At 38.8% G+C, this 27,143-nt stretch overlaps 1 protein-coding gene across 1 annotated transcript in view; it reads right to left on the bottom strand.

Moving 5' to 3' along the window:
• Positions 1-27,143, bottom strand: part of LOC122798673 (zinc-binding protein A33-like) — a 251,661-nt gene that overhangs the window by 111,268 nt on the left and 113,250 nt on the right. The window contains exons 4-5 of the mRNA XM_044067766.1: positions 7,560-7,582; positions 7,303-7,466 (exon numbers count right to left, since the gene is read on the bottom strand). Coding sequence (XP_043923701.1) covers positions 7,303-7,466; positions 7,560-7,582 — 187 coding nt within the window. The remainder of the gene's footprint in view (positions 1-7,302; positions 7,467-7,559; positions 7,583-27,143) is intronic.

Here is a 27,143-nt window from a genome sequence, read left to right as displayed (position 1 = left end):
ACTTTTGGTCCCAGAGTATGGTTTCATGATACTCAATTCTGGAGTCTTTACTATGACACTTTTTTCTGAGTCTAGGAGTTACTGAGGGCTCTTCTGTTCATATTCTTCCTCTCGCCAGGTTGCAGGTGGTGAGGTCAGGGCTCTTCTGTTCAGATTCTTCCACTCTTCAGGTTCCAGGTGGTCAAGTCAGTACAAAAGAGGGCTAGATAGCTCTGTGCATGGCTATTTAAAGGACTGGAAACAGGGAGAGATTAGGTGGAAGGACAGTTAACCAATCTCCTGAGAGAGGGGGTAGTGTCATGGGGTCAGGGTGGGATCAGATGATTTAAGAGGCTGATGTAATCAGTATGAGAGTGGGCTGTCAATCAAACTGAGAAACTAGTGGTTGCTCCTCCCCCTTTTTTACTCCTAACACCAAAAGGAAACCCCAAATTCCAAATGAGTAGTAGAAATAAAAAGAAAATACATTTCAAATAACTAAAGTTGTTTGTGCACATCATGAAGTTAAAAAAAAAACTTTCAAACCCATGCCAGTTACTTTATAGATATGTGCACATCTAGAGACTGAATAAACTATTTGAAACTTCAACGAGGTATCTTTATTCCTTCCACAGGGAGGGTATCAGAGAGAGATTCTCCTAGATCTGTTAGCTAAAATGATTTTATCTGAACTATTGCTTTATATTCTGGTTCTTTCGGAATACTGTTAAAAGTTTCCAGATCACTTTCTTCCCTCCTAACCTTCTAAACTTCTACTGCAGTACTATCTATACCTGGAGACTTTCCTGCAGATTGATTATACATCACTGTATTTATCTCATCTCCTCCTGTCTTAATTGTTAATTGTTGAACCTCATCTACCTCTAGCCTTGTCGTATTTAAGTATTTCATAAATATTTCCATTTGTGCATTCCCCATGTCTCTGCTTTATACAGACTTATGTTTCCAAAATATCTGTAATACCTCTACAGGATCTCTGGCTATTTTTCTGTTTTTGTTTCCCTTAAGTTTGGGAGCAATCCCTTCTGATTTCTGTTGTCTAAAATCTTTCTAAACACATGCATATTATCCAGATACTCCTTTATTTTTTCTTTAGCACTTTGCATTTGCACCTCTTCTTGTTCTGTAAGATTCCCCTTACTCTTCCATACCTCAACCTCTGTCAGCCCCTATAAATAATTATTGTTACTTCTTAACCATATGTCTTTTACTTTTATTTCTACCTTAATTTTAAACTTCACATTCATTTTATCCCACTCGCTAGCTTTAACTTCTGAAGAAATTTCTAACTTCCCTAATAACTCATGAATAATTTTCACTACACACTCCTTAAATCCTTCTCTTTTTAAAAGGTAGGTGGTGAAGTGCCAGTGTCTCATTTTTACTTCATTATATTGCATTTTTTATCTTAGTTATTATTGGTGCATCATCTGAAATAGCTTCTTGTTCTGTAAGATTCCCCTTACTCTTCCATACCTCAACCTCTGTCAGCCCCTATAAATAATTATTGTTACTTCTTAACCATATGACTTTTACTTTTATTTCTACCTTAATTTTAAACTTCATATTCATTTTATCCCACTCACTATCTTTAACCTCTGAAGAAATTTCTAACTTCCCTAATAACTCATGAATAATTTTCACTACGCACTCCTTAAATCCCTCTCTTTTTAACAGGTAGGTGGTGAAGTGCCAGTGTCTCATTTTTACCTCATTATACTGCATTTTTTATCTTAGTTATTATTGGTGCATGATCTGAAATAGCTACTGGATGTGTATCAAAGTTCTCAATTAAATGCTCATGTTCCTGTGTAATGTAGTTTCTGTCTAGTCTAGCCCAGTTATTTTAACTTGAGAGAATAATAATATGCAAATTTTGTCAGTATGTACTACTGAATTCACGTCTTCCATACCGAATATCTTCATACAGTTCTTATGAAATCTACCTTCTTTTGTTATATTTTCCCTTCTAGCTCCCCCAGATACATCCTCATTGATGTAAATCAAATTCTAGTTCCCACCTATAAGTAATATTCACTGCTAAAAGCGGATTATTTCTGCCCAAATCTGTTTAACCTCCATAAGAAAAGTTGTAGGTGGAATATAAATATAAGTACTCCTGTTTTCCTTTGTCCCTGATATTCTTCAGAATATCCATAATGAAATCCTTTCTTTAGCAAATTCACATGCTTAGTTCTTTCCATGTGTCTTCTGCAGCATTATTTACACTGCATTTCTTAATACAATTAAATATCTTTTTCCATTTTTGTCAAAACCTTACTGACATTCACATTCCCAGATAATATGGAAAGTGTTGTCATTATGTAATGAGTCATTTTTCTTACCTATTATATTACAGCTTCTTTTAAATGTCTATTTCCAGCTTTTGTGATACATGCCCCCACTGATGTTTGGCAGGTTGATCCTTTATACAGATTCACCTTATCAACATTGGAATGTATGTTACATTTTACAAAACCTTTTGTTTTATTGAAAATGCTCAAAAAAAAAAAAAAAAACACACACACACACACACACACCAGAAAACAAAACTATGTTCATTTTCAAATAATGACGTTTAACCCCTAGTCTCCAAAGCTAAGGATAACCATAAGGCATTTTTCAGTTATGTCCTCAATCTTAAGGGCAACACACCCAGCATTGTGCAGAATTATTTGTAGATTGCATTACCTATCATCAACTAGAAAACATAGCAAATCTGCCTGTCAATAAATTCAGCTCAAATTTCATCTCCACATCACCTCTGGTTACCCCCAAGAAATGCCCGCCACCATTCCTCTACCACTTATCATGGAGAAACAGGTCACCACTGCACTCCCTAAAGGTAAAAACATGGCATTAATTGTTTCCAACAATATCCCAGGATCCCACTCAAATAGCTTGAAACAGGACCTATTAGGCCCACTCGAATCCCTGTTTAACCATAGCCTCCAGACTGGCTTGGTCCTGTGGAGTGGAGGATAGCAATAGTCATCCTTCTGCATAAAGATGGACCATCAACAGACCTGGGCAATTACAGACCCATAAGTTTCACTAGTCTTTAATGCAAGGCCATGGAAAGAATAATTATGGCTTTGATAAATAACAACATAAGAGCTTTCAGGCACTGGACCTAACCCAGTTTAGCTCTCTCAAGGGCAGGTCATGCCTGCTGAATTTGGTGGACTACTTTGAGTAAGTAACTAGGGCCATGGATGAAGGTAAAATAGTGTATACTGCCAACCTTGACCTAGCTAAGGCATTTGATACAATTCCCCACTTAGGTATTATAGATAAACTCACAAAACTGGGCACGAATCCTTCCATCACCAGATGAATAGCCAAATGGCTCATGGACAGGACACATGTTGTTAGAGTGTGTGAATCCAGATCCAGCAAGAGGCCATTTATTAGTGGTGTGCCAAAGGGCTCATTGCTGAGACCTCTCCTGTTTGGAATTTGCTTCTTTGAAGTCAAGGCTAATGTAGACGACATTTGGCTGACTAGGTTTGCTGACACCCGCACACTGGGGGCAATCCATGAATCCACAAATGATGTAGATATCCTTCAGAAGAGACTGACTCAGACAAATTATTGCAGCCAGAGCCATGGCCTAAAACTAAATGCAAAAAAAAAAAAAAAAATCATACCCTTTGGGAAGTCAAATAACCCTTCAAATTACAACATTAATCATATAAACTTAGAGTTGACTCAGAGGTGAGAGATATAGGTACACAGATAGACATTAGTCTGCTCTTTGACCACCATGAGTCCACGGTGCTGAAAAATTCCTTCTATGTGCACATCTTATAAGTAAAGGCATGGCATTGAGATTCATGGAAGTTATAGTCCCACTGTACGCAGCCCTAATCAGACCAATAAGTGAGTACAATGCACCTTTTGCCATGTATTTGACCAGGCACTTACAATAGATGGAGCAGTGTCAGAGGTTTCTTACAAAAAAAAATACAAGGTGTAAACAACATGTCCCATGGGGATAGACTAAAAAACTAAAAGCCTTATCCCTTTACTCTGTATCCTATGACTATTAAGGGGTGATCTATGCCTAACCCACAAGGCACTCACAAATCCAGCCCTGATGGAACCGTTACACATTCACAAGACAAACTGCATGAGCGTCACCCGATCTAGGGATCTGTGACATGAACAAAGCATACTGGAGAGATAGATGTGTGTCTCAGAGATTACACTTTCTCTGGAACAGGCTTCCTATTCATGTAAAGGAGAGCCCATCCCTGACTCTCTTCAAATGCAGTTTGGATCAATGGATGGGGAATCATAAATTTACTCTTGGGGTGGTGCCCATGTCCCTTATGGACAGGGGCATTCTGTAAAATATTCAAAGACATAGGAACAAACCTAAGCCATCCACTAGCCCTTAGGCTATGAACACTGGGCAACATTTGGGTACTAATGGCTAGACTTGTAAGGGCTCTTAAGCCATTAGCCTAGTAATCTCTTATGCATGTATAAACATGTGAAACTCCCTAATAGGAACAATTGCCCCAAATAGAACTACAAACAAAGGCCTTAATTAACATAAAGCTGAGGTTATCCATGCTAAGACACATTATTGCCTGTGTTTCTTCTTACACTAATTGGTGTCTTTCTTCTTTTATCTTTATTCTCTTCCCAGATGTGAAAAACAGCTTGCATATTTTCGATGAACATTCATTTTAGCCTTGAAGAAACAGTGTTTTGTCTTTTTTATTGCACTATAATCAGCTTGTCTCCATGAAAACAGAAGAGAAAAAATGTAGTCCTGGGTTGCAGACTTCTAACGACAAGCTGAAACATTTTTGCTAAAGAAAAACTTTTCGTTCATTATAGTCAGTGTTCTCCTATTTACTTGTTTCCGCTTAAAACTTTTTAATATATTAAGCTAAGGGTCTTAATCTAGATATTTACCTATAAAAAAGTAAGAGAAAATATATCAGCTCTACATCTATAATGCTCTGTACACTTTTACACCGCATCCCCCACCCCAACAACACAATATTATAGCCTATTAACTTAAGCATGCTTTTGTCTAGCCTTTTTTTCTCTTTTTGCACTGTAATGCATACATTATTTAGTATTAAAAAAGCAGAAAGAAAGGAAAAAAGGCATGTGCTTACTTTAGTATCTTTATAACATACAAGAGAAACTAAAAATGCTTTTCTATAGAACACGCAATTAAATCACGAAAAGTTTCATAGAAATACTAAGAACAGAAATTCTTTTAGTTACAGTTACCTTTTTCTTTCATCCTCCCTATCCTCAATGTACCTCCAAACATTAATGACATGAAGGGAGACAAATTCCTTGCAGTTTATTTATTTTTATATTTGATAACTGGGAAAGTGTGACTTGGAACAAGCCAATTTTCAGCACAGGCTCAGAGCGAAACACGCCAGATGCATGTCTTTGTAACCTGGGAAGAAAACAGAGCACCCAGAGGGAACCCTCATGAATGCAGGGAGGACATGCAGACTCCACACAGAAGGCACCCCAGCCAAGAATCGAAACAGAGAACCTCTTGCTGTGGGGCAACAATGCTATCACTGCAGTTTCAGTTCACCAAAAGTTTAACAGAGTCAACAAAAGTTCAATCTTTCCACCTTTTCTTATTCAGCAATATTTCACAAATGTGATTGATGCTTTGCAGCCTCACATTTATTCACTAATTTCCATGTTGCTAGTTTTTTTCCTTTTCATTTCCATCTCCCAGTTCCAGGCTCTGGTTCAATTCCAAGGTACTCCCAGTTCTTCTAGTTAATGCCTGTGCTTTTATCTGTCTCACAAGCATTTTCCTTTGGAGCAATGGAAACAATTTTACTGGCAATGTCTTTCCATGTGCTTTATTATCACAAGAATGAGAAGCAGACTCTCCTTCTGCTTGATGGCTCACTTTTTGTTGAACAAACTTTTATATTTCCTCCTTAGCCTGTTCCACATCAAAAAATTATTTTGATCCACCAAGAAAAAAATATTATGATACAGCAGCTTGAATCTCACACCTGCCTCTCAACAGTCCCTGACTGCTGTTATAAATGTTTCTCTTCTGCCTGTTTTTTGTCAGGATCAACTCTTTCTGCTGACAGGTTTGCATTGTTAAGTATACAGGTTTTGGCTGCCTTCTTATGGCCAGATTTAGACCATGCACACAGTGTGCTCTTTCAATTAACAGTTGAATGCCAGTCAAGTTGCTTATTTGCGATTTCATAAAATTAATGCAATCTGTTCTTACTGGTTTCTCTGGTACAGCAAAAAATATATAATTGCCCTTACATGCTCTCTCCTGTAATTCTACCATTTTTTAAACATCTTCTTGAGCAATCTCATACTCAGACAGGCTTTTCTTCATTTTGACCTCTAATTTTTACAGTTTTATCAGCTCATCTGAGTATCTGTTTAAAGCTTCTTCCTTTTTTCCAGCTTTTTGTTATTTGAGTTTATACACTCTTTCAGTGTTTTTTTTTTTTTATTTTAATAAGTTGTGAGAATATCTAATTTATTTTTTCCTCTAGATTACTTGAAGCCATGTCTTTCACAAGAGCTGAAGCTTGAACTCCTTTTAGCTGAACATATAATTATTAATACATACCACTCAGTTTGCCAGTATCAAAGCAGGATCACATTTCACATTATACCATGCATTAATGATTCATGGAAGTGCATATGTCCCTGATCTTAAAAGGTCTCAAGTTCTTTCAACACCTTGTCCTTCAAACCACTGTACCTGCCTATTCATAAAGGACTGAAAACTGAAATACATCATAATACTATTTCTTATGAGACGTCATGGCTAATGTCTGTAAATAAAGTATATTATCTATTGTTCTTTGAGTTATGGTCTAAATCATATACATACAGTTTTGCAAATGATGGACAATAATCTGCTTGTAAATATTTTCCCAACTTACTGCTCTCCTTTGAATTTCTTGCACTTTCTATACTATTTTCAAAGTTGTTTATATTATGTACACTGTTCTTAAATTCTATTGTATTCTGCTATTTTATTTTTCATTGTCAGTATATATATATATATATCTATATATCTATATATATATATATATATATATATATACACATTTTTGAGTTTTTCTCCACAGACATGCTAAAATGGGTTAATGTATCCAGTTAGACTTTCCTGGTAAAAAAACACTAATAGATAAAATGGAGTAGTAAACAATTATATGTAGGTGTTAATATCTTCACCTTTAGGGATAAGGCCCTCCCTGCTATACACATAGACAGGCACATTAAATTATCTGCAGATGACAGAGATTTGTTTCTTACCTGGGTTGATGACAGACAGCATTTCTTTCCAAATTCTGTACTGGTGGGGGGCTCTGTATACCCCAAGACTTAGGCTGCCATAAATCAGTTCAGCATTAAATACACCTTTCCTCACTTTATTTTGTTTTTCTTCCTTCTCTTCCTCTTCTAGTCTTTCTGCGATACTGGTGATACAGAAGCAAAACATTATAACGTATTTCACTTACAATGGCCAGGGTTTTATACAAAAACAGAAAGAGATTTTTGTAGCCACATACCTTTTTATTTCATCTGTGATGCCCTGTATGAAAGACACCAGAAGTTTCATAATGTTATTATTGTGCATCTGTATGGAGACTGGATTGCATATACATTAATATGAAGAGAGAAACAAATGCTTTATTTTAATGTCATGTTTAATGAAGTACAGAGAAAGGGCAAAACTGCTGGGACAGCAGCTAAATGTCTGTAATAAACTCACTAGCATTTAACTTTGCAGTGAATACCATAAATAATGCTTGTATCCCCTCCTTTATCAATGCCTGCATTTGTTTGTGAATATCAAAAGTTAGCATTGACTGAGTCTGTTTCAGATACCAACCTTCATACTTCCTCCTTTGCCTGCTTGGTTTGATAGTCAGTTGTATTGTAAACTACATTTCAAATACAAGAAATTATCATGAGCATAACTGTGCCTTACTAAATAAAATACTCATTAATACTGCAGTAATTATATGAAGTATTTGTTGAGAAAAGACTTGTTAAGACTGGAATAATGATCTCAAACATGGCAACTTAAATTCAGCTCATTGCATTTCAACTGGGGAGGTGAAAAACATGGAAAGGAGAACACAGCAGGGGGTAAATAGTAGCAGCAAAAGATGAGGAGGACAAAAGGTAGTCATAAGAGATGGCTTACAGGTACACTAGCAACATGAAAAATCACCACAGAATACCGATTAATACTGGGATGTTGAGGAAGAAACAATCGTGTAGGAAAAGGAGCTCCTCCACTAATACAAAACCACTGTAATCCACTAACAATAGCATCTGTCATTTTATAACTGTCTCAATTGCAGACGTCATCACTACCCTCTTCTTCTAACAGCAGACTAGTTTTCTGTAACAGCACGAGCTACTTTCCTCTTGCCTACATTTCTAGTAAAACTATTCATTCATAATAAACTGCTGACTATGTCCTTCCAAACTTGCATTCAGTACCTCTATCTACCCCCCCCACCACCACCACCACCACAGAAACACAAATAAGCTAGTGTCTCACTCCTTAAACCATGTGATGCTTCCTGGAATTTTTCAAGGATCATCCTAGTGATTTTTCTAGGTGTCAAAAATGCCTGATCGTAATAATTCAAACAACCTGCTACATCCAAGCTATTGAAAGATCTCATCTTAGAACTTATTTATTAAGGAACAAACTGCACTGATGTTTGACTTCTGCCTAGTGCAACAAAGCAAATGCTTTTTTAATTTCTCCAAGTCTTTTGGGTTTCTAATACCATGATGGGAATGGACCCCATTCCTAAGTCAAAGTACGATTAAAGTTCATGTGTCAACCAAAAGTGCTCTTTGCAGCACCCACAATGTGCCCAGTAATGCCTCCTTCTGCAATTCGTATGGGGTTACATGGATTGGTAACATATCTAAATATGAATGTAAATTCTTTTTTATAAGACCCATCACTACTACTACTATTGGAACTGTCTGGGTATCTTTCTTCCACATGGCTCTCGTTTCTGCCTGCAGATCCTGGTATTTTATGACTTTATGTCTCCCTCTGTACACAAGACACTCTAATCACTGTGTGCAGTGATTTCAATGATCAAAGCTACTTTTGTCTTCTTTTCTTGGACCACTATATCCGGTTTTCTAGCATCTATCTTTTGAACTGTTGGTAACGGGTGATCCCATGTGAGATAAACTTCATCACTTTCTATGATGCTTTGTGGATCATGTTTCCAGTGTTTTTCAGCCACTTTGATACTATAACGTTTGCACAATCCCTAATGCAACAGTCTCTCCACATTATTATGCCTTTCAGTATACAGTCCTTCTGCCATTAGTGTGTCGCAACCAGAAAAAAGGTGTGTGACTGTTTCCAATTCAAATTTACAGAACCTACATTTGTCTGTTTCTCCCACATGTTCAATGGACTTTGTAAACCAGCATGTACATAGCCCACTATCTTGGGCTGACAATATTAATCTTTCATTTCTTGATGTAAATTCACCTCTCCTTAACCATTCCTGTGTTCGTTCCTGACCAACATGAAGCTCTTCCAGAAGTTTTCTATATTTGCAACTATATTTATGTTTTTTCCACATTTCTTGCCTTCTCATTTGGTCCTTCACCTTATATTCTTTCTTTTGCGTTTTGGCACATTCAGTTGCTGCTTGTTTTTTATCCACTTCTGGTTTGATTTCCATTCCTGCTTCACGTCAATATGCTTCTGCTAGATTAAGCAGAGATGTCATCTTAGATTTATACTCCTCATGGTTCAAAACTTTCACCACATTTGGATCTTGTGAGGTCAGTAGATATATGTGGAGTCCCATGATTGCAGATCTATACATGTAATCAGTTTCAAGAAGGCCCATCCCTCCTTCAGAACGTGGAATATATAATCTTGGTACACACTGATTTTTATAAATCATTTGGTGAGCATGAAGCTTCCTTCTTGTTTTAATATCCAGTTTCTCCAACACTTTTGGGTCCAGTCAATCACTCCAAAACTATAAGTTAGGACAGGAAGAGCAAATTGATTTATAGCTTGGATCTTGTTCCTAGATGTCAGGATTAATTTAAGTCTTCTAAAGTATTTCTTACAGAGTTTTATTCACATTTGTTAATGTTTTATTGCTGATCCTTCATCAATTCCCAAGTATTTATACACCCTCTCTTTCTCTAGTTCTTTTATATCGCATTCTTGTCCCAAACTGATGTTTTCCTGGTGCTGCAGTTTTCCTTTTTTAAAGGTTGCTTTTGCACATTTATCAAGAAAAAATGATATTCCAAAATTATCTGAAAAAGTTTTGACAACCTGCAGCTGTGCTTTCAGTTCCTCATCTGATGAGCTATACATTTTTAAATCATCGACAAAGAGAAGATGAAAAGTCATTAGACTTTGCTGTTTTCTAGGAGCCAAATTGCAGCCATGGCCTAAGCTGTTAAGTAAACAGCTTAATGGATTAATGGAAAAGCAGAATAGCAATGGTGACAGGGAGTCATCCTGAAATATCCCCCTTTGGATTTTTATCCCTGGGATAATAATACGTCCTTTATCGGTTCCCTATCAGAAGCCGGAAACACTATAAGCTTGAAAATCAAAATCCTGAAACCAAAAGCCTGAAAACTCAAAATCCTGAAAACTCAAAATCCTGAAAACCCCAAATCCTGAAACTCAAAATCCTGAAAACACAAATAATGCTAATATGCCAATACAAAGACACTAATATCTACCGACTGACCTTGACCCTAACCCTAACCCTAAGGTCCGTCACTATCGCACACTCACCTGACCCACGCCCTAACCCTAACTCACTTAAACCACCCCAACCCTAATTTCTGTCACTATTGCATACATGCCTAACCTGCGCCCTAACCCTAACTCACTTAAACCGCCCCTAACCCTAACATAAAACCAACCGCACACTTACCTGAACCAGCATGACCTAACACCACAGGGCTAACAATAGCAAAGCCACAATGATGTCAGTATGTCTATTTTGTGTTTTCAGGATTTTGAGTTTCAGGATTTTGGCTTTTCAGGATTTTGAGTTTTCAGGATTTTGAGTTTTCAGGCTTTTGGTTTCAGGATTTTGATTTTCAAGCTTATACCGTTTCAGGCTTCTGATAGGGAACCCCTTTATCATGGCAAAATTGTAAAGTGGTCTGCCATTGTTTCATGGTTACTGTAATGTAGTCAATCAGTATAGGGTGTATCTTATACATTTTTAAGGACGCTTTTTCCATGAATGTGGGATACTATTGAATGCCTTTTTGTAGTCAATCCATTCCATACTTAGATTCTTCCCCTTTTTTACAGTTCTCCACTATAACTTTGTTTAACAACAAATGATCCTTTGTTCCATATGATTTTCTTTTATTGCCCTTTTGTTCTACTTCCAAAATTGAGTTTTCTTCCAAATGACTATAAACTCTGTCAGAGTCAATTCCAGTGTATAGTTTATATATCATTGGAAGACAAGTTATTGGTCTATAATTTTTAGGGTCACTTGCAGGTTCGTTCTTAAGTAAGAGCATTGTTTTACTTGTTGTTAACAAGTGTGGTGTCTGTTCGGGGTGTGCATATAAATAGTTCTTACTCATGACTAAATCCTCATGCAAAGAAGTTAATACTTTAAGCCAAAAGTTAGGTACTGCATTTGGGCCTGGAGTTTTCCAATTAGAGGCTTTTCTTAACTTTGTTTCACTCTCTCTGGCTGTTACTTCACCTCATTTCATATCCTGTACATTTAACCCTCTTAATATTTCTTTTACTTCTTCTATCCATTTAGCACACACAGGATCTTCATAGATACTTCTCCAAATTGTATCTATTTCTTCTTTTTTTGGCAGTCTTTCGATTACTTTTACCTTATTTCCCATTCTCCATAAAACGTTTTTGGATCATCAATAAATTGCTTATTTTGTACTTTTCCTTTATATTTATCTTCATATCTTCTAAGTCTTTCCACCTGTGCTGAAATTTTTAGTTTGCTATTTGCAATAGTACATGATAGATTCTGGTCTGTTCTAATGCTGTGCATTGCTTTTATCACATCTATTTTTCTTAGTATTTTGTTGATCTGTTCCTTCTTCTATGATCTTCTAACAGTGACAGTTTTTGTCTTAACTGTTTTATAGTTTTCTCTATTCGATATTTCCATGATGGTATTCGCTTTCGCCCCCTCTTTTCCCTCGCTACCCTGTGTTCTTGTGGTAGAACTTTATCAGTTATTAATTTAACAGCACAGTAATATATTCTGTTTACTTCTGTTATATCACATGGATCTCTATGAAGAGTCCTAATTACTGTGTTCATTTGTTTTATCAAACTTCTGGCTTTTGGGGTTTTATTAACCTTTTGCAGTCTATTTCTTTCATTGATCTTGATATATCTGTCTATGTATATTAAATCAAGCAACTCTTCTCTTAACTCCTTTTCTTCCATACTGAGGGCACATCCCTTGTTCTCCGTTTCCTGCGGGCATTCTACAGAAGATTCTATAGCATCTTCCTGTGGCACATTCTCTTCAACTTCATCTTGTACCATCCATTGCTCTATCGTATGGGAACTCACTGGCCTATCACTCCTCAACATTGACTGCATCAGAGTTTCCACAGTTTCCTGTTCCTTCCCTTGCTGTTCAGCTTCAAGTCAGCATTTATACTGGTTTCCTGTGGAAGACTCCAAATTGTCTTCATATGGCACCTGACCAATTGTGTCCTGTTCCACTGGTTTTGCCTTAATTTGAATATCTATTGCTCTATCCTGTTATGGTGCTTTCTGCATTTGATTTTTTACACTAAATCCTTCTCTTTGCAACTACTCCATAACCTCAATTTATATTTCTTTGACTTCTCCATTACTAATATGTTTTTCTACTTTTCCTCTTCATATGTTCATAGATTAGTACTAAGCTAACTGCCTTTGCAAGCCATTTTAATCATAGCCAATTATCCCTTGTGAGACCCTGCACCTTGTGTTTGTAAGGCAAACACCTTAACCATTAGGCAACCCTCCAACCCAATCTCCTTATATTTTTTTGTATTGTAAAGTTTTCCATGTCCAGATTCCTTTGCCTGTATTTCTCTTCAAATATCTTTGGTGCTGCTCTTTTTGTATTATATAGTTTTGCTTTCTCCTTTGCATAAATATTACACTACATTAAATCTATTTTCCTTTCCTATCTCCATATTTCTTCTTCACATGTCTCCTAATCTTCTTGATTTTCTTATTGTGGGGACTCACTCCATCATGCTGTGATGTAGTCTGTGTTAGAATTTCTACAGTAAATCCTTCACTTTGCAGACACTCCATAACTTCACCTTCTATTTGTTTAACTTCTGCTCTATTAATCTTGTTTTCCACATTATATATTTGTGCTATTAATTTTTTTACTGTGAAATTTTCCAGATACTCAGTGTGAATCATATGATGCTTGTCCTTATCAATGTTGCAGTATTCTTTATACTAGAGATATCCTGCTGGGGATAGTGTAATGTTTGGCCAGTATACCAAAGCCTTTGCATCACTGCAGCATTGTATGTCAGGCATATGCTCTTCACGCAAGCATGGGGTATAAAGGGGACATATGGACACACAATCCTCAGAGCTTCTTTGCTATCAGTCCAAATGCCTAATGAGAACTTTCGTCTGTATGCCTTTCACAGATATAGTTCCTAGTGAATATCTTACAAATAAGTGCCCCATTGAGCTTTTTCTTCAGCAATTCAGCTGCTGAATCTCACTAATCTAAATCATGCAGCTATGATGCAGCTGATGCACTGATGCATCTTCTAGGGCTGCTGCATCTCATGAATCTAAATAATGCAGTTATGATTAAGCTGATACACTGATACATCTTCTGGGGCTGCTACAGCTCACTACTATAAATAATATAGACATGATGCAGCTGATGAACTGATGGTTCTTCTGTGGTTGCTGCATCTCACCACTCTAAATACTGCAGTTATGATGACGCTGATAGACTGATGCATTATCTGGGGCTGCTGCATCTCACTACTCTAAATAATGTAGTCATGATGCACCTGATGCACTGATGCATCTTCTAGGGATGCTGCATCTCACCATAATATATAATGCAGTCTTGATGCAGCTGATGTGCTGATACATCTTATAGGGCTGCTGCATCTCACCACAATATACAATGTAGTTATGATGCAGACGATGCATATTCTAGGGCTGCTGCATCTCACCACTCCATATAATGTAATTATGATGCATCTGATCCACTGATACATCTTTGCAGGCTGCAGCATCTCACCACTATAAATGATGTAGTCATGATGCAGCTGATGCACTGATGCATCTTCTGGAGCTGCTGCATCTCACCACACTATATAATGCAGTTATGATGCACCTGATGTGCTGATGCATCTTCTAGTGCTGCTGCAACTTGCCACACTATATAATGTATTTATGATGCAGCTGATATGCTGATAAATCTTCTGGGGCTGCTGCATCTCACCATACTATATAATGCAGTTAACATGCAGCTGATGTGCTGATGCATCTTCTAGTGCTGCTGGAACTCGACACACTATATAATGTATTTACAATGCAGAAAATATGCTGATGCATCTTCTAGGGCCGCTGCATCTCTCCATTTTATATAATATAGTAATGATGCAGCTGATGCACTGATGCATCTCCTACAGCTGCTGCTTCTCACCACACTATATAATGTAGTTATTATGCAGAAGATGCACTGATGCATCTTCTTGGGATCCTGCATCTCCCCACACTGTATAATGTAGTTATGATGCAGCTGATGAATCTTCTAGAGCTGCTGCATCTCACCACACTATATAATGTATTTCTGATGCAACTGATGCACTGACGCACCTTCTAACTCTGCTACATCTCACCACACTATATAATATAGTTATGATGCAGCTGTTGCACTGATACATATTCTAGGGCTATTGTATCTCACCACTCTATATAATATAGTTATGATGCAGCTGATGCACTGATGCATCTTCAACGCCCACTGCATCTCACCACTCTATGTAATCTAGTTATGATGCAGTTGATACATGTGATGCATCTTCTAGGGCTGCTGCATCTCACCACAGTCTATAATGTAGTTATGATGCAGCTGATGTGCTAATGCATCCTCTAGCGTTGTTGTATCTCACAACACTATATAATGTAGATATGATGCATCTTTTAGGGATGCTGCATCTCACAACTCTATATAATGCAATTATGATGCACTTGGTGTGGAGATGCATTCTCCAGGGCTGCTGCATCTCACCACACTATTTAATGTAGTTATGATGCAGCTGATGCAGTGCTGAATCTTCTAGGGCTCCTGCATCTCATACCTCTATATAATGTGGTTATGATGCAGCTGCTGCACTAATGCACCTTCTAGTGCTGCTTCTTATCACCACTCTATTTAATATAGTTATGATGCAGCTGATGTATTGATGCATATTCTAGTACTGCTGCATCTCACCAATTTATATAAAATAGTTATGATGCAGCTGATGCACTGATGCTTCTTCTAGAGCTGCTGCATCTAACCACATTATATAATGTACTTATGATGCACTGATGCATCTTCTATGGCTGTTGTATCTCACCACTTTGTATTATGTAGTTATGATGTAGTTAATGCAATGATGCATCTTCTAGGGTGTTGCATGTCACCAGACCATACAATGTAGTTAGGATGCAGTTGAGGCATCTTCTAGGCCTGCTGCATCTCACCACACTATACAATGTAGTTATGATGCAACTGATTTGCTAATGCATCTTCTACGGCTGCTGCGTCTCAAGACTCTATCTTATGTAGTTATAATGCAGCTGATGCACTGATGCATCATTTAGGGCTGCTGCATCTCACCAGACTATAAAATGTATTTATGATGCATCTGATGCACTGATACATCTTCTAGGGCTTCAGTATCTCACCACTTTAAATTGTGTAATTATGATGGTCTTGATGCTTTGATGCACTGATGCATCTTCTAGGGCTGCTGCATCTCACCAAACTGTGCATTGTTGTTATGATGGAGCTGATGCATGTGCTAGGGGTGATGCATCTCACCACACTATATAATGTAGTTGTGATGCAGCTGATGCACTGATGAATCTTCTAGGGCTGCTGCATCTCACCACACTATATAATGTAGTTATGATGCAGCTGATGCATCTTCTAGGGCTGCTGCATCTCTCCACACTATATAAAGTAGTTATGATGCAGCTGTTCTGCTGAGGTATTTTCTAGGCCTGCTGCTTCTCCCCACCTTGTGTAATTTAGTTGTGGTGCAGCTGATGCATTGATGCATCTTCGAGGGCTGCTGAATCTCACCACTCTAGATAATGTAGTTATAATGCAGCTGATGGGCTGATGCATCTTTTAGTGCTGATGCATCTCAAAACTCTATATAATGTAGTCATGATGCAGTTGATGCATTGGTGTATCTTCTATGGCTACTGCATCTCACCACAGTATATAAAGCAGTTATGAGGCAGCTGATGCATTGATGCATCTTCCAGGACTGCTGAATCTTACTAATCTAAATCATGTAGTTATGATGCAGCTGATTCACTGATGCATCTTTTAGGGTTGCTGCATCTCACCACTCTATATAATGTAGTTATGATGCAGCTGATGCACTGATGCATCTTCTAGAGCTGCTGGATCTAACCAGAGTATTTAATGCAGTTATGATTCAGTTGATCTCCTGACAAACCTTCTAGGGATGCTGCATCTCACCACTCTATACAATGTAGTTATGATGCAGTGATGTGCTGATGCATCTTCTAGGCCTGCTGCATCTCACCACTCTTTGTTATGTAGTTATGATGCATCTGATGCACTGATGAATCTTCAAGGGCTGCTGCATCTGACCACACTATATAATGTAGTTATGATGCAGCTGATGCATCTTCTTGGGCTGCTGCATCTCACCACACTATATAATATAATTATGAGGATGTTGATGCACTGATGCAACTTCTAGTGCTGCTGCATTACACCATTTTATATAATGTAGTTATGAATCACCTGATGACCTGATGCATTGTCTAAGGCTGTCGCATCTTACCACTCTGTATAGTGAAGTTATCATGCAGCTGCTGCACTGAGCAATCTTCTAGTGCTACTGCATCGCACCACTCTATATAATGTAGTTATGATACAGCTGATGCACTGATGAATATTTTAGAGCTGCTGCATCTCAACACTCTATATGGTTTAGTTATGATACACCTGATGCATTGATGCATCTTCTAGGACTGCTGCAACTATGCACACTGTGTAATGTAGTTTAATGCAGCTGATGCACTGATGGATCTTCTAGGGCTGCTGTATCTCACCACTCTGTATTATGCGGTTATGATGCAACTGATGCACTGATGCAACTTCTAGGGCTGCTGCATCTCACCACACTATACAATGTAGTTATGATGCAGCTGATGCACTGATGCATCTTCTAGGGATGCTCCATCTCACCATTTTATTATAATGTAGTTATGATGCAGCGGATGCACTGATGCATCTTCTGGGGCTGCTGCATCTCATAACACTATATAATGCAGTTATGATGCAGCTGATGCACTGATGCATCTTCTAGGGCTACTACATCTCACCACTCTATATAATGTAGTAATGATGCAGCTGATCCACTGATGCATCTTCTTGGGCTGCATCATCTAACCACTCTAAATAATGTAGTCATGATGCAGGTGATGCACTGATGCATCTTCTGGGGCTGCTGCATTTCACCATACTATATAATGCAGTTATGATGCACCTGTTATGCTGATGCATCTTCTAGTGCTGCTGCAACACAGCACACTATATAATGTATTTATGATGTAGCTGATGTGCTAATAAATCTTTTGGGGCTGCTGCATCTCACCATACTACATAATACAGTTATGATGCAGCTGATGTGCTGATGCATCTTCTAGTGATGCTGCAACTCACCACACTATATAATATATTTATGATTCAGCAAATATGCTGATGCATCTTCTAGGCTGCTGCATCTCTCCACTCTATATAATGTAGTAATGATGCAGCTGATGAATCTTCTAGGGCAGCTGCATCTCACCTCACTATATAATGTAGTTCTGATGCAACTGATGCATCTTCTAACTCTGCTGCATCTCACAACACTATATAATGTAGTTATAATGCAGCTGGTGCACTGATGCATCTTCAAGTCCCGCTGCATCTCACCACTCTATATAATGTTGTTATGATGCAGCTGATACATCTGATGCATCGTGGGATGCAGTATCTCACCACAACCTATAATGTAGTTATGATGCATCTTCTAGGGCTGTTGCATCTCACAACTCTATGTAATGTAGTTATGATGCCCTTGATGTGGAGTTGCATTCTCCAGGGCTACTGCATCTCACCACACTATATAATGTAGTTATGATGCAGCTGATGCAGTGCTGCATCTTCTAGGCTCCTGCATCTCAGACATCTATATAATGTGGTTATGATGCAGCTGCTGCACTGATGAATCTTTTAGTGCTGCTTCATATCACCACTCTATTTAATATAGTTATGATGCAGCTGATGCACTGATGCTTCTTCTAGAGATGCTGCATCTAACCACATTATATAATGTACTTATGATGCACTGATGCACTAATACATCTTCTAGGGCTGCTGTATCTCACCACTTTGTATTATGTAGTTATGATGCAGCTAATGCAATGATGCATCTTCTAGGGTGCTGCATCTCACCAGACTATACAAGGTAGTTAGGATGCAGCTAAGGCATCTGCTAGATCTGCTGCATCTCACCACACTGTACACTGCAGTTATGATGCAGTTGATTTGCTGATGCATCTTCTACAGCTGCTGCATCTCATAACACTATATAATGCAGTTATGATGCAGCTGATGCACTGATGCATCTCATCTCACCACTCTATATAATGTAGCAATGATGCAGCTGATCCACTGATGCATCTTCTTGGGCTGCATCATCTAACCACTCTAAATAATGTAGTCATGATGCAGGTGATGCACTGATGCATCTTCTGGGGCTGCTGCATTTCACCATACTATATAATGCAGTTATGATGCACCTGTTATGCTGATGCATCTTCTAGTGCTGCTGCAACACAGCACACTATATAATGTATTTATGATGTAGCTGATGTGCTAATAAATCTTTTGGGGCTGCTGCATCTCACCATACTACATAATACAGTTATGATGCAGCTGATGTGCTGATGCATCTTCTAGTGATGCTGCAACTCACCACACTATATAATATATTTATGATTCAGCAAATATGCTGATGCATCTTCTAGGGCTGCTGCATCTCTCCACTCTATATAATGTAGTAATGATGCAGCTGATGAATCTTCTAGGGCAGCTGCATCTCACCTCACTATATAATGTAGTTCTGATGCAACTGATGCATCTTCTAACTCTGCTGCATCTCACAACACTATATAATGTAGTTATAATGCAGCTGGTGCACTGATGCATCTTCAAGTCCCGCTGCATCTCACCACTCTATATAATGTTGTTATGATGCAGCTGATACATCTGATGCATCTACGTGGGATGCAGTATCTCACCACAACCTATAATGTAGTTATGATGCATCTTCTAGGGCTGTTGCATCTCACAACTCTATGTAATGTAGTTATGATGCCCTTGATGTGGAGTTGCATTCTCCAGGGCTACTGCATCTCACCACACTATATAATGTAGTTATGATGCAGCTGATGCAGTGCTGCATCTTCTAGGGCTCCTGCATCTCAGACATCTATATAATGTGGTTATGATGCAGCTGCTGCACTGATGAATCTTTTAGTGCTGCTTCATATCACCACTCTATTTAATATAGTTATGATGCAGCTGATGCACTGATGCTTCTTCTAGAGATGCTGCATCTAACCACATTATATAATGTACTTATGATGCACTGATGCACTAATACATCTTCTAGGGCTGCTGTATCTCACCACTTTGTATTATGTAGTTATGATGCAGCTAATGCAATGATGCATCTTCTAGGGTGCTGCATCTCACCAGACTATACAAGGTAGTTAGGATGCAGCTAAGGCATCTGCTAGATCTGCTGCATCTCACCACACTGTACACTGCAGTTATGATGCAGTTGATTTGCTGATGCATCTTCTACAGCTGCTGCATCTCAAGACTCTATCTTATGTAGTTATGATGCAGCTGATGCACTGATGCATCTTCTAGGGCTGCTGCATTTCACCACACTATACAATGTATTTATGATGAACCTGATGCACTGATACATCTTCTAGGGCTTCTGTATCTCACTACTCTATATTATGTAATTATGATGGAGTTGATGCATTGAGGCACTGATGCATCTTCTAGGGCTGCTGCATCTCAGCACACTGTACACTGTTGTTATGATGGAGCTGATGCATCTGCTAGGGGTGATGCATCTCACCATACTATATAATGTAGTTGTGATATAGCTGATGCACTGATGCATCTTCTAGGGCTGCTGCATCTCTCCACAATATATAAAGTAGTTATGATGCAGCAGTTGTGCTGATGTATTTTCTAGGCCTCATGCTTCTCAACACCTTGTATAATGCAGCTAAGATGCACCTGATGCATTGATGCACCTTCTAGGGCTGCTGAATCTCACCACTCAAAATAATGTAGTTATGATGCAGCTGATGGGCTGATTCATCTTTTAGGGCTGCTGCATCTCAAAACTCTATATAATGTAGTTATGATGCAGTTGATGCATTGATGTATCTTCCATGGCTACTGCATCTCACCACACTATATAAAGCAGTTATGAGGCAGCTCATGCATTAATGCATCTTCCAGGGCTGCTGAATCTCAATAATCTAAATAATGCAGTTATGAGGAAGTTGTTACACTGATGCATCTTCTGGGGCTGCTACAGCTCACTAATATAAATAATGTAGACATGATGCAGCTGATGCACTGATGCACCTTCTAGGGCTGCTGCATCTCACTAATCTAAATAATGCAGTTATGAGGAAGTTGTTACACTGATGCATCTTCTGGGGCTGCTACAGCTCACTACTATAAATAATGTAGACATGATGCAGCTGATGCACTGATGCATTTTCTTTGGCTGCTGCATCTCACCATACTATGTAATGCAGTTATGATGCAGCTGATATGCTGATGCATCTTCTAAGGCTGCTGCATCTCACCACTCTATATAATGTAGTTATTATGCAGACAATACACTGATGCATCTTCAAGGGCTCCTGCATCTCCCCACACTATATAATGTAGTTATGATGCAGCTGATTAATCTTCTGGGGCTGCTGCATCTCACCACATTATATAATGTAGTTGTGATACAGCTGATACACTGATGCATCTTCTAACTCTGCTGCATCTCACAACACTATATAATGTAGTTATGATGCAGCTGTTGCACTGATGCATATTCTAGGGCTGTTGTATCTCATCACACTATATAATGTAGTTATGATGCAACTGATGCACTGATGCATCTTCTAGGGCTGCTGCATCTCACCACAGTCTATAATGTAGTTATGATGCAGCTGATGTTCTAATGCATCCTCTAGAGTTGCTGTATACAACACTATATAATGTAGGTATGATGCATCTTCTAGGGATGTTACATCTCACCACTCTATATAATGCAGTTATGATGGACTTGATGTGGAGATGCATTCTCCAGGGCTGCTGCATCTCACCACACTATTTAATGTAGTTATGATGCAGCTGATGCAGTGTTGAATCTTCTAGGGCTCCTGCATCTCATATCTCTATATAATGTGGTTATGATGCAGCTGCTGCAATGATGCACCTTCTAGTGCTGCTTCTTATCACCACTCTATTTAATATAGTTATGATGCAGTTGATGTACTGATGCATCTTCTAGTACTGCTGCATCTCACCATTTTATATAAAGTAGTTATGATGCAGCTGATGCAATGATGCATCTTCTAGTGTGCTGCATCTCACCAGACTATACAATGTAGGTAGGATGCAGCTGAGGCATCTTCTAGGGCTGCTGCATCTCACCACACTATACAATGTAGTTATGATGCAACTGATTTGCTGATGCATCTTCTATGGCTGCTGCATCTCAATACTCTATCTTATGTAGTTGTGATGCAGCTGATGCACTGATGCATCTTCTAGGGCTGCTGCATCTCAACAGACTATAAAATGCATTTATGATGCACCTGATGCACGGATACATCTTCTAGGGCTTCTGTATCTCACCACTCTATATTATGTAATTATGATGGAGTTGATGCTTTGATGCACTGATACATCTTCTAGGGCTGCTGCATCTCACCACACTGTACATTGTTGTTATGATGGAGCTGATGCATCTGCTAGGGATGATGCATCTTACCACATTATATAATGTAGTTGATGGAACTTCTAGTGCTGCTGCATCTCACCACTCTATATGATGTAGTTATTATGCAGCTGATGCATTGATGCACTTTCTAGGGCTGCTGCATCTCACCACAATATACAATGTAGTTATGATGCAGCTGATGTATCTTCTGGGGCTGCTGCATCTCACAACACTATACAATGTAGTTATGATGCAGCTGATGCATATTCTAGGGCTGTTGCATCTCAGAACACTATAATGTAGTTATGCATCCAATGTGCTGATGACATCTTCTAGGGCTACTACACCACATCAAACTATGTAATGTAGCTGTGATGCAGCTGATGTGCTGTTGCATTGTATAGGGCTGCTGCATCTCACCACAATATATAAAGTAATTATGATTCAGCTGATGTGGTGATGTATTTCTAGCAATGCTTCATCTCACCAATCTATACAATGCAGTTATGATGCAGCTGATGCACTGATGCATTTTCTAGGGCTGATGAATCACACCAGTCTAAGTAATCTAGTTATGATGCAGCTGATGTGCTGGTGCATCTTCTAGGGCTGCTGCATCTCACCACACTGTACATTGTTGTTATGATGGAGCTGATGCATCTGCTAGGGGTGATGCATCTTACCACATTATATAATGTAGTTGTGATGCAACTGATGCACTGATGCATCTTCTAGGGCTCCTGCATCTCACCACACTATATGAAGTAGTTATGATGCAGCTGTTGTGCTGAGGTATTTTCAATGTCTGCTGCTTCTCCCCACCTTGTGTAATGCAGTTATGGTGCAGATAATGCACTGATGCATCTTCTAGGGCTGCTGAATCACACCACTCTAAATCATGTAGCTATGATGCAGCTGATTCACTGATGCATCTTCTAGTGCTGCTGCTTCTCATCACACTATATAATGTAGTTATGATGCAGCTGCTGCACTGATGCATCTTTTAGGGTGGCTGCATCTCACCACACTATATAATGTAGTTATGTCACAGCTGTTGCTCTGATGCATCTTCTAAGGCTGCTGCATCTCACCACTCTATATAATGTAGTTATTATGCAGCTGATGCACTGATGCATCTTCTAAATCTGCTGGATCTAACCAGAGTATTTAATGCAGTTATGATGCAGCTGATGTCCTGACAAACCTTCTAGGGATGCTACATCTCACCACTCTATACAATGTAGTTATGATGTAGCTGATGTGCTGATGCATCTTCCAGGGCTGGTGCATCTCACCACACTATATAATGTATTTATGATACACCTGATGTGCTGATGCATCTTCTAGGGCTGCCACAGCTCACCACTCTCTATAGGGTAGTTATCATGCAGCTGCTGCACTGAGCAATCTTCTAGTGCTGCTGCATCTCAACACTCTATATGGTGCAGCTATGATGCAGCTGATGCACAGATGCATCTTCTAGGGCTGCTGTATCTCACCACACTATATAATGCTGTTATGATGCAGATGATGCACTGATGCATCTTCTGGGGCTGCTGCATCTCACCACACTACATAATGCTGTTATGATGCAGCTGATACACTGATGCATTTTCTAGTGCTGCTGCATCTCACCACTGTATAGGGTTTAGTTATGATGCAGCTGCTGGAATGATGCATCTTCTAGAGATTCTGCATCTCACCACTTTATATAATGTAGTTATGATGCAGCTGATGTACTGATGTATCTTCTATGGCTGCTGCATCTCAACACTCTATATAATATACTTATGATGCAGCTGATGCAGCTTCTGGGGCTGTTGCATCTCAACACTCTATATAATATAATCATGAGGCAGTTGATGCACTGATGCATCTTCTAATGCTGCTTCATCTCACCACTCTATATGATGTAGTTATGATGCATCTGCTAAGGCAACTGCATCTCACCATTGTATATAATGTAGCTTGGATGCACCTAATGTGCTGATGCATCTTCTAGGGCTGCTGCATCTCACTGCAATATATAATGTAGTTATGATGCAGCTGATGCATTGATGCATCTTCTAGGACTCCTGCATCTCACCACTCTATATAATATAGTTATGATGCAGCTGATGCACTGATGGAACTTCTAGTGCTGCTGCATCTCACCACTCTATATGATGTAGTTATTATGCAGCTGATGCATTGATGCACTTTCTAGGGCTGCTGCATCTCACCACAATATACAATGTAGTTATGATGCAGCTGATGTATCTTCTGGGGCTGCTGCATCTCACAACACTATACAATGTAGTTATGATGCAGCTGATGCATATTCTAGGGCTGCTGCATCTTAGAACACTATAATGTAGTTATGCATCCAATGTGCTGATGACATCTTCTAGGGCTACTACACCACATCAAACTATGTAATGTAGCTGTGATGCAGCTGATGTGCTGTTGCATTGTATAGGGCTGCTGCATCTCACCACAATATATAAAGTAATTATGATTCAGCTGATGTGGTGATGTATTTCTAGCATTGCTTCATCTCACCAATCTATACAATGCAGTTATGATGCAGCTGATGCACTGATGCATCTTCTAGGGCTGATGAATCACACCAGTCTAAGTAATCTAGTTATGATGCAGCTGATGTGCTGGTGCATCTTCTAGGGTTACTGCATCTCACCACTCTATATAATGTAGTAATGATGCAGCTGATGCACTGATGCATCTTCTAGGGATGCTTCATCTCAACACACTATATAATGTATTTATAATGCAGATGATGCGTCTTCTAGGGATGCTGCATCTTACCACTTTATATAATGTGATTATGATACAGCTGATGTGCTAATGCATCTTCTAGGACTACTGCATCTCACCTCACTATATAATGTTGTTATGATGCAGCTGATGCATTGATGCATCTTCTTGGGCTGTTGCATCTCACCACACTATATAATGTATTTATGATGCAGCTGATGCACCGATTCTTCTAGGCATGCTGCATCTCACCACTTTATATAATGTGGTTATGATGCAGCAGATGCACTGATGCATCTTCTAGGGCAGCTGTGTCTTACCACTCTATGCAATGTAGTTATGATGCAGCTGATGTGCTGATGCATCTTTGCATCTTCTAGGATTACTGCATCTCACCTCACTATATAATGTAGTTATGATGCAGCTGATGCACTGATGCATGTTCTAGGGCTGCTTTATCTCACCACACTATATAATGTAGTTATGATGCAGCTGATGCACTGATGCATCTTCTAGGGCTGCTGCATCTCACCACACTATATAATGTAGTTATGATGCAGCTGATACACTGATGCATCTTCTAGGGCTGCTGCATCTCACCACACTATATAGTGTATTTATGATGCAGCTGATCTGCTGATGTAGTTTCTAGGCCTGCTGCATCTCACCACACTATACAGTGCAGTTATGATGCAGCTGATTTGCCGGTGCATCTTCTATCACTGCTGCATCTGATTCTGTTATGAGAAGGTTCTCCTGGTTGTACCTGCAAGCTTTACCTGATGATATAAAATCTAAACTTTTGGATTCCCTATTGGACAACTGGAATCTTTTTCATACTGCTGTTACAGAGTTATTTAGTAGCCTAGAAGACAAATTTACGGTAATGCAGGATCTTAAACAAATGCTTTTCCCCCTTTTCCTGAATTTCAAAGTAATTATCCTTCTAAACACTTTTTTCTGCATAGAAAGCCTAGATAACCTTTTGGAGGTAAGAGGATTTCTAAGCTTATTTTTTTCTGACAAGCCCACCATGACTTCAAATGGTCAAAAGCAGTTATTTCATGATAAGTCTCCCTCCATCTGTCATACAGCTCTCTGCTCCCTTGACCAGGTTCCTCTGAACCTCAGGTTCTTCCTTTTTCTTCCAATCTGGCAAATGATTACTATGAACTCTTGGGTTCTTTCTATCATCCAGCATTGGTATTTCATGGTTTGGAAGTCCATGCTTCCTTTTTCCAAGTCTCTTTTATCCCTTCCAGAGCCATCTTCCTCTTTCTCTTTTGGTCCTACGGGATATGATTGATCAATGAAACATATAATCTGTTTCTAAGTCCTAGCTGAGGACATGTTTTTATTCCAGGATATTTCAGGTTCCCAGAAGGATTATCTTTCCTCTGTTGCTTCCCCAAGCATTTCTAGTCTCTCTGGATTTAAAGGATGCCTATGTTCAGATTCCCACTCACCCTCTGTTCAGGATGTTTTTACGTTTCTCTGTTTGTTCTTCTCAGTTTCAGTTCTCTGCTTTGTTCTTTGGTCTTCTACAGCTCCAATGTTATTAACAAAATGTCTGGTCCAAGTGTTAGCCTTTTGCAGACTTCTGTGAGTCCAAATATTTCCATACTTGGATGGCCTCCTGTTTCAGTCCCCCTTCCAACTTCCTGGTTCAGGATCTACAGTTTAGTATACGGCTTTACATTTGATTACCATGAAAGTCCAAATGGATAGCAGCCCATTTTCAGTGGAGGCCTAGGAAAAAAATCTCCAAAGTATTACAAAAACATTTTAAGAACAATAATTTTACACTTTTTAAAAATAATACAAAAAAGAACCACAGTTTAAATGATTATATCAAATCAAACATAATATGAAAAATTGGTTAAAATAGATACAAGTTACATGACAGTAATTTAATAGAAACATTTTAGACAGCTTATAGAGAAATGAAAGGTAAGTTAATATAATACAAACAGGAATTACAATATGAAATGTGGTAAAACAATCTTATGATATATTTAGAGAGAAAGCCAGGG

The sequence above is a fragment of the Protopterus annectens genome, chromosome 3.part1 (genome assembly GCF_019279795.1).
Source record: "Protopterus annectens isolate FY-2018-M chromosome 3.part1, PAN1.0, whole genome shotgun sequence".
In the NCBI taxonomy this organism is placed as follows: domain Eukaryota; kingdom Metazoa; phylum Chordata; order Ceratodontiformes; family Protopteridae; genus Protopterus; species Protopterus annectens.
The sequence above is the reverse complement of the archived record's forward strand: the minus strand, read 5'-3'. Positions and strand labels throughout refer to the sequence as shown.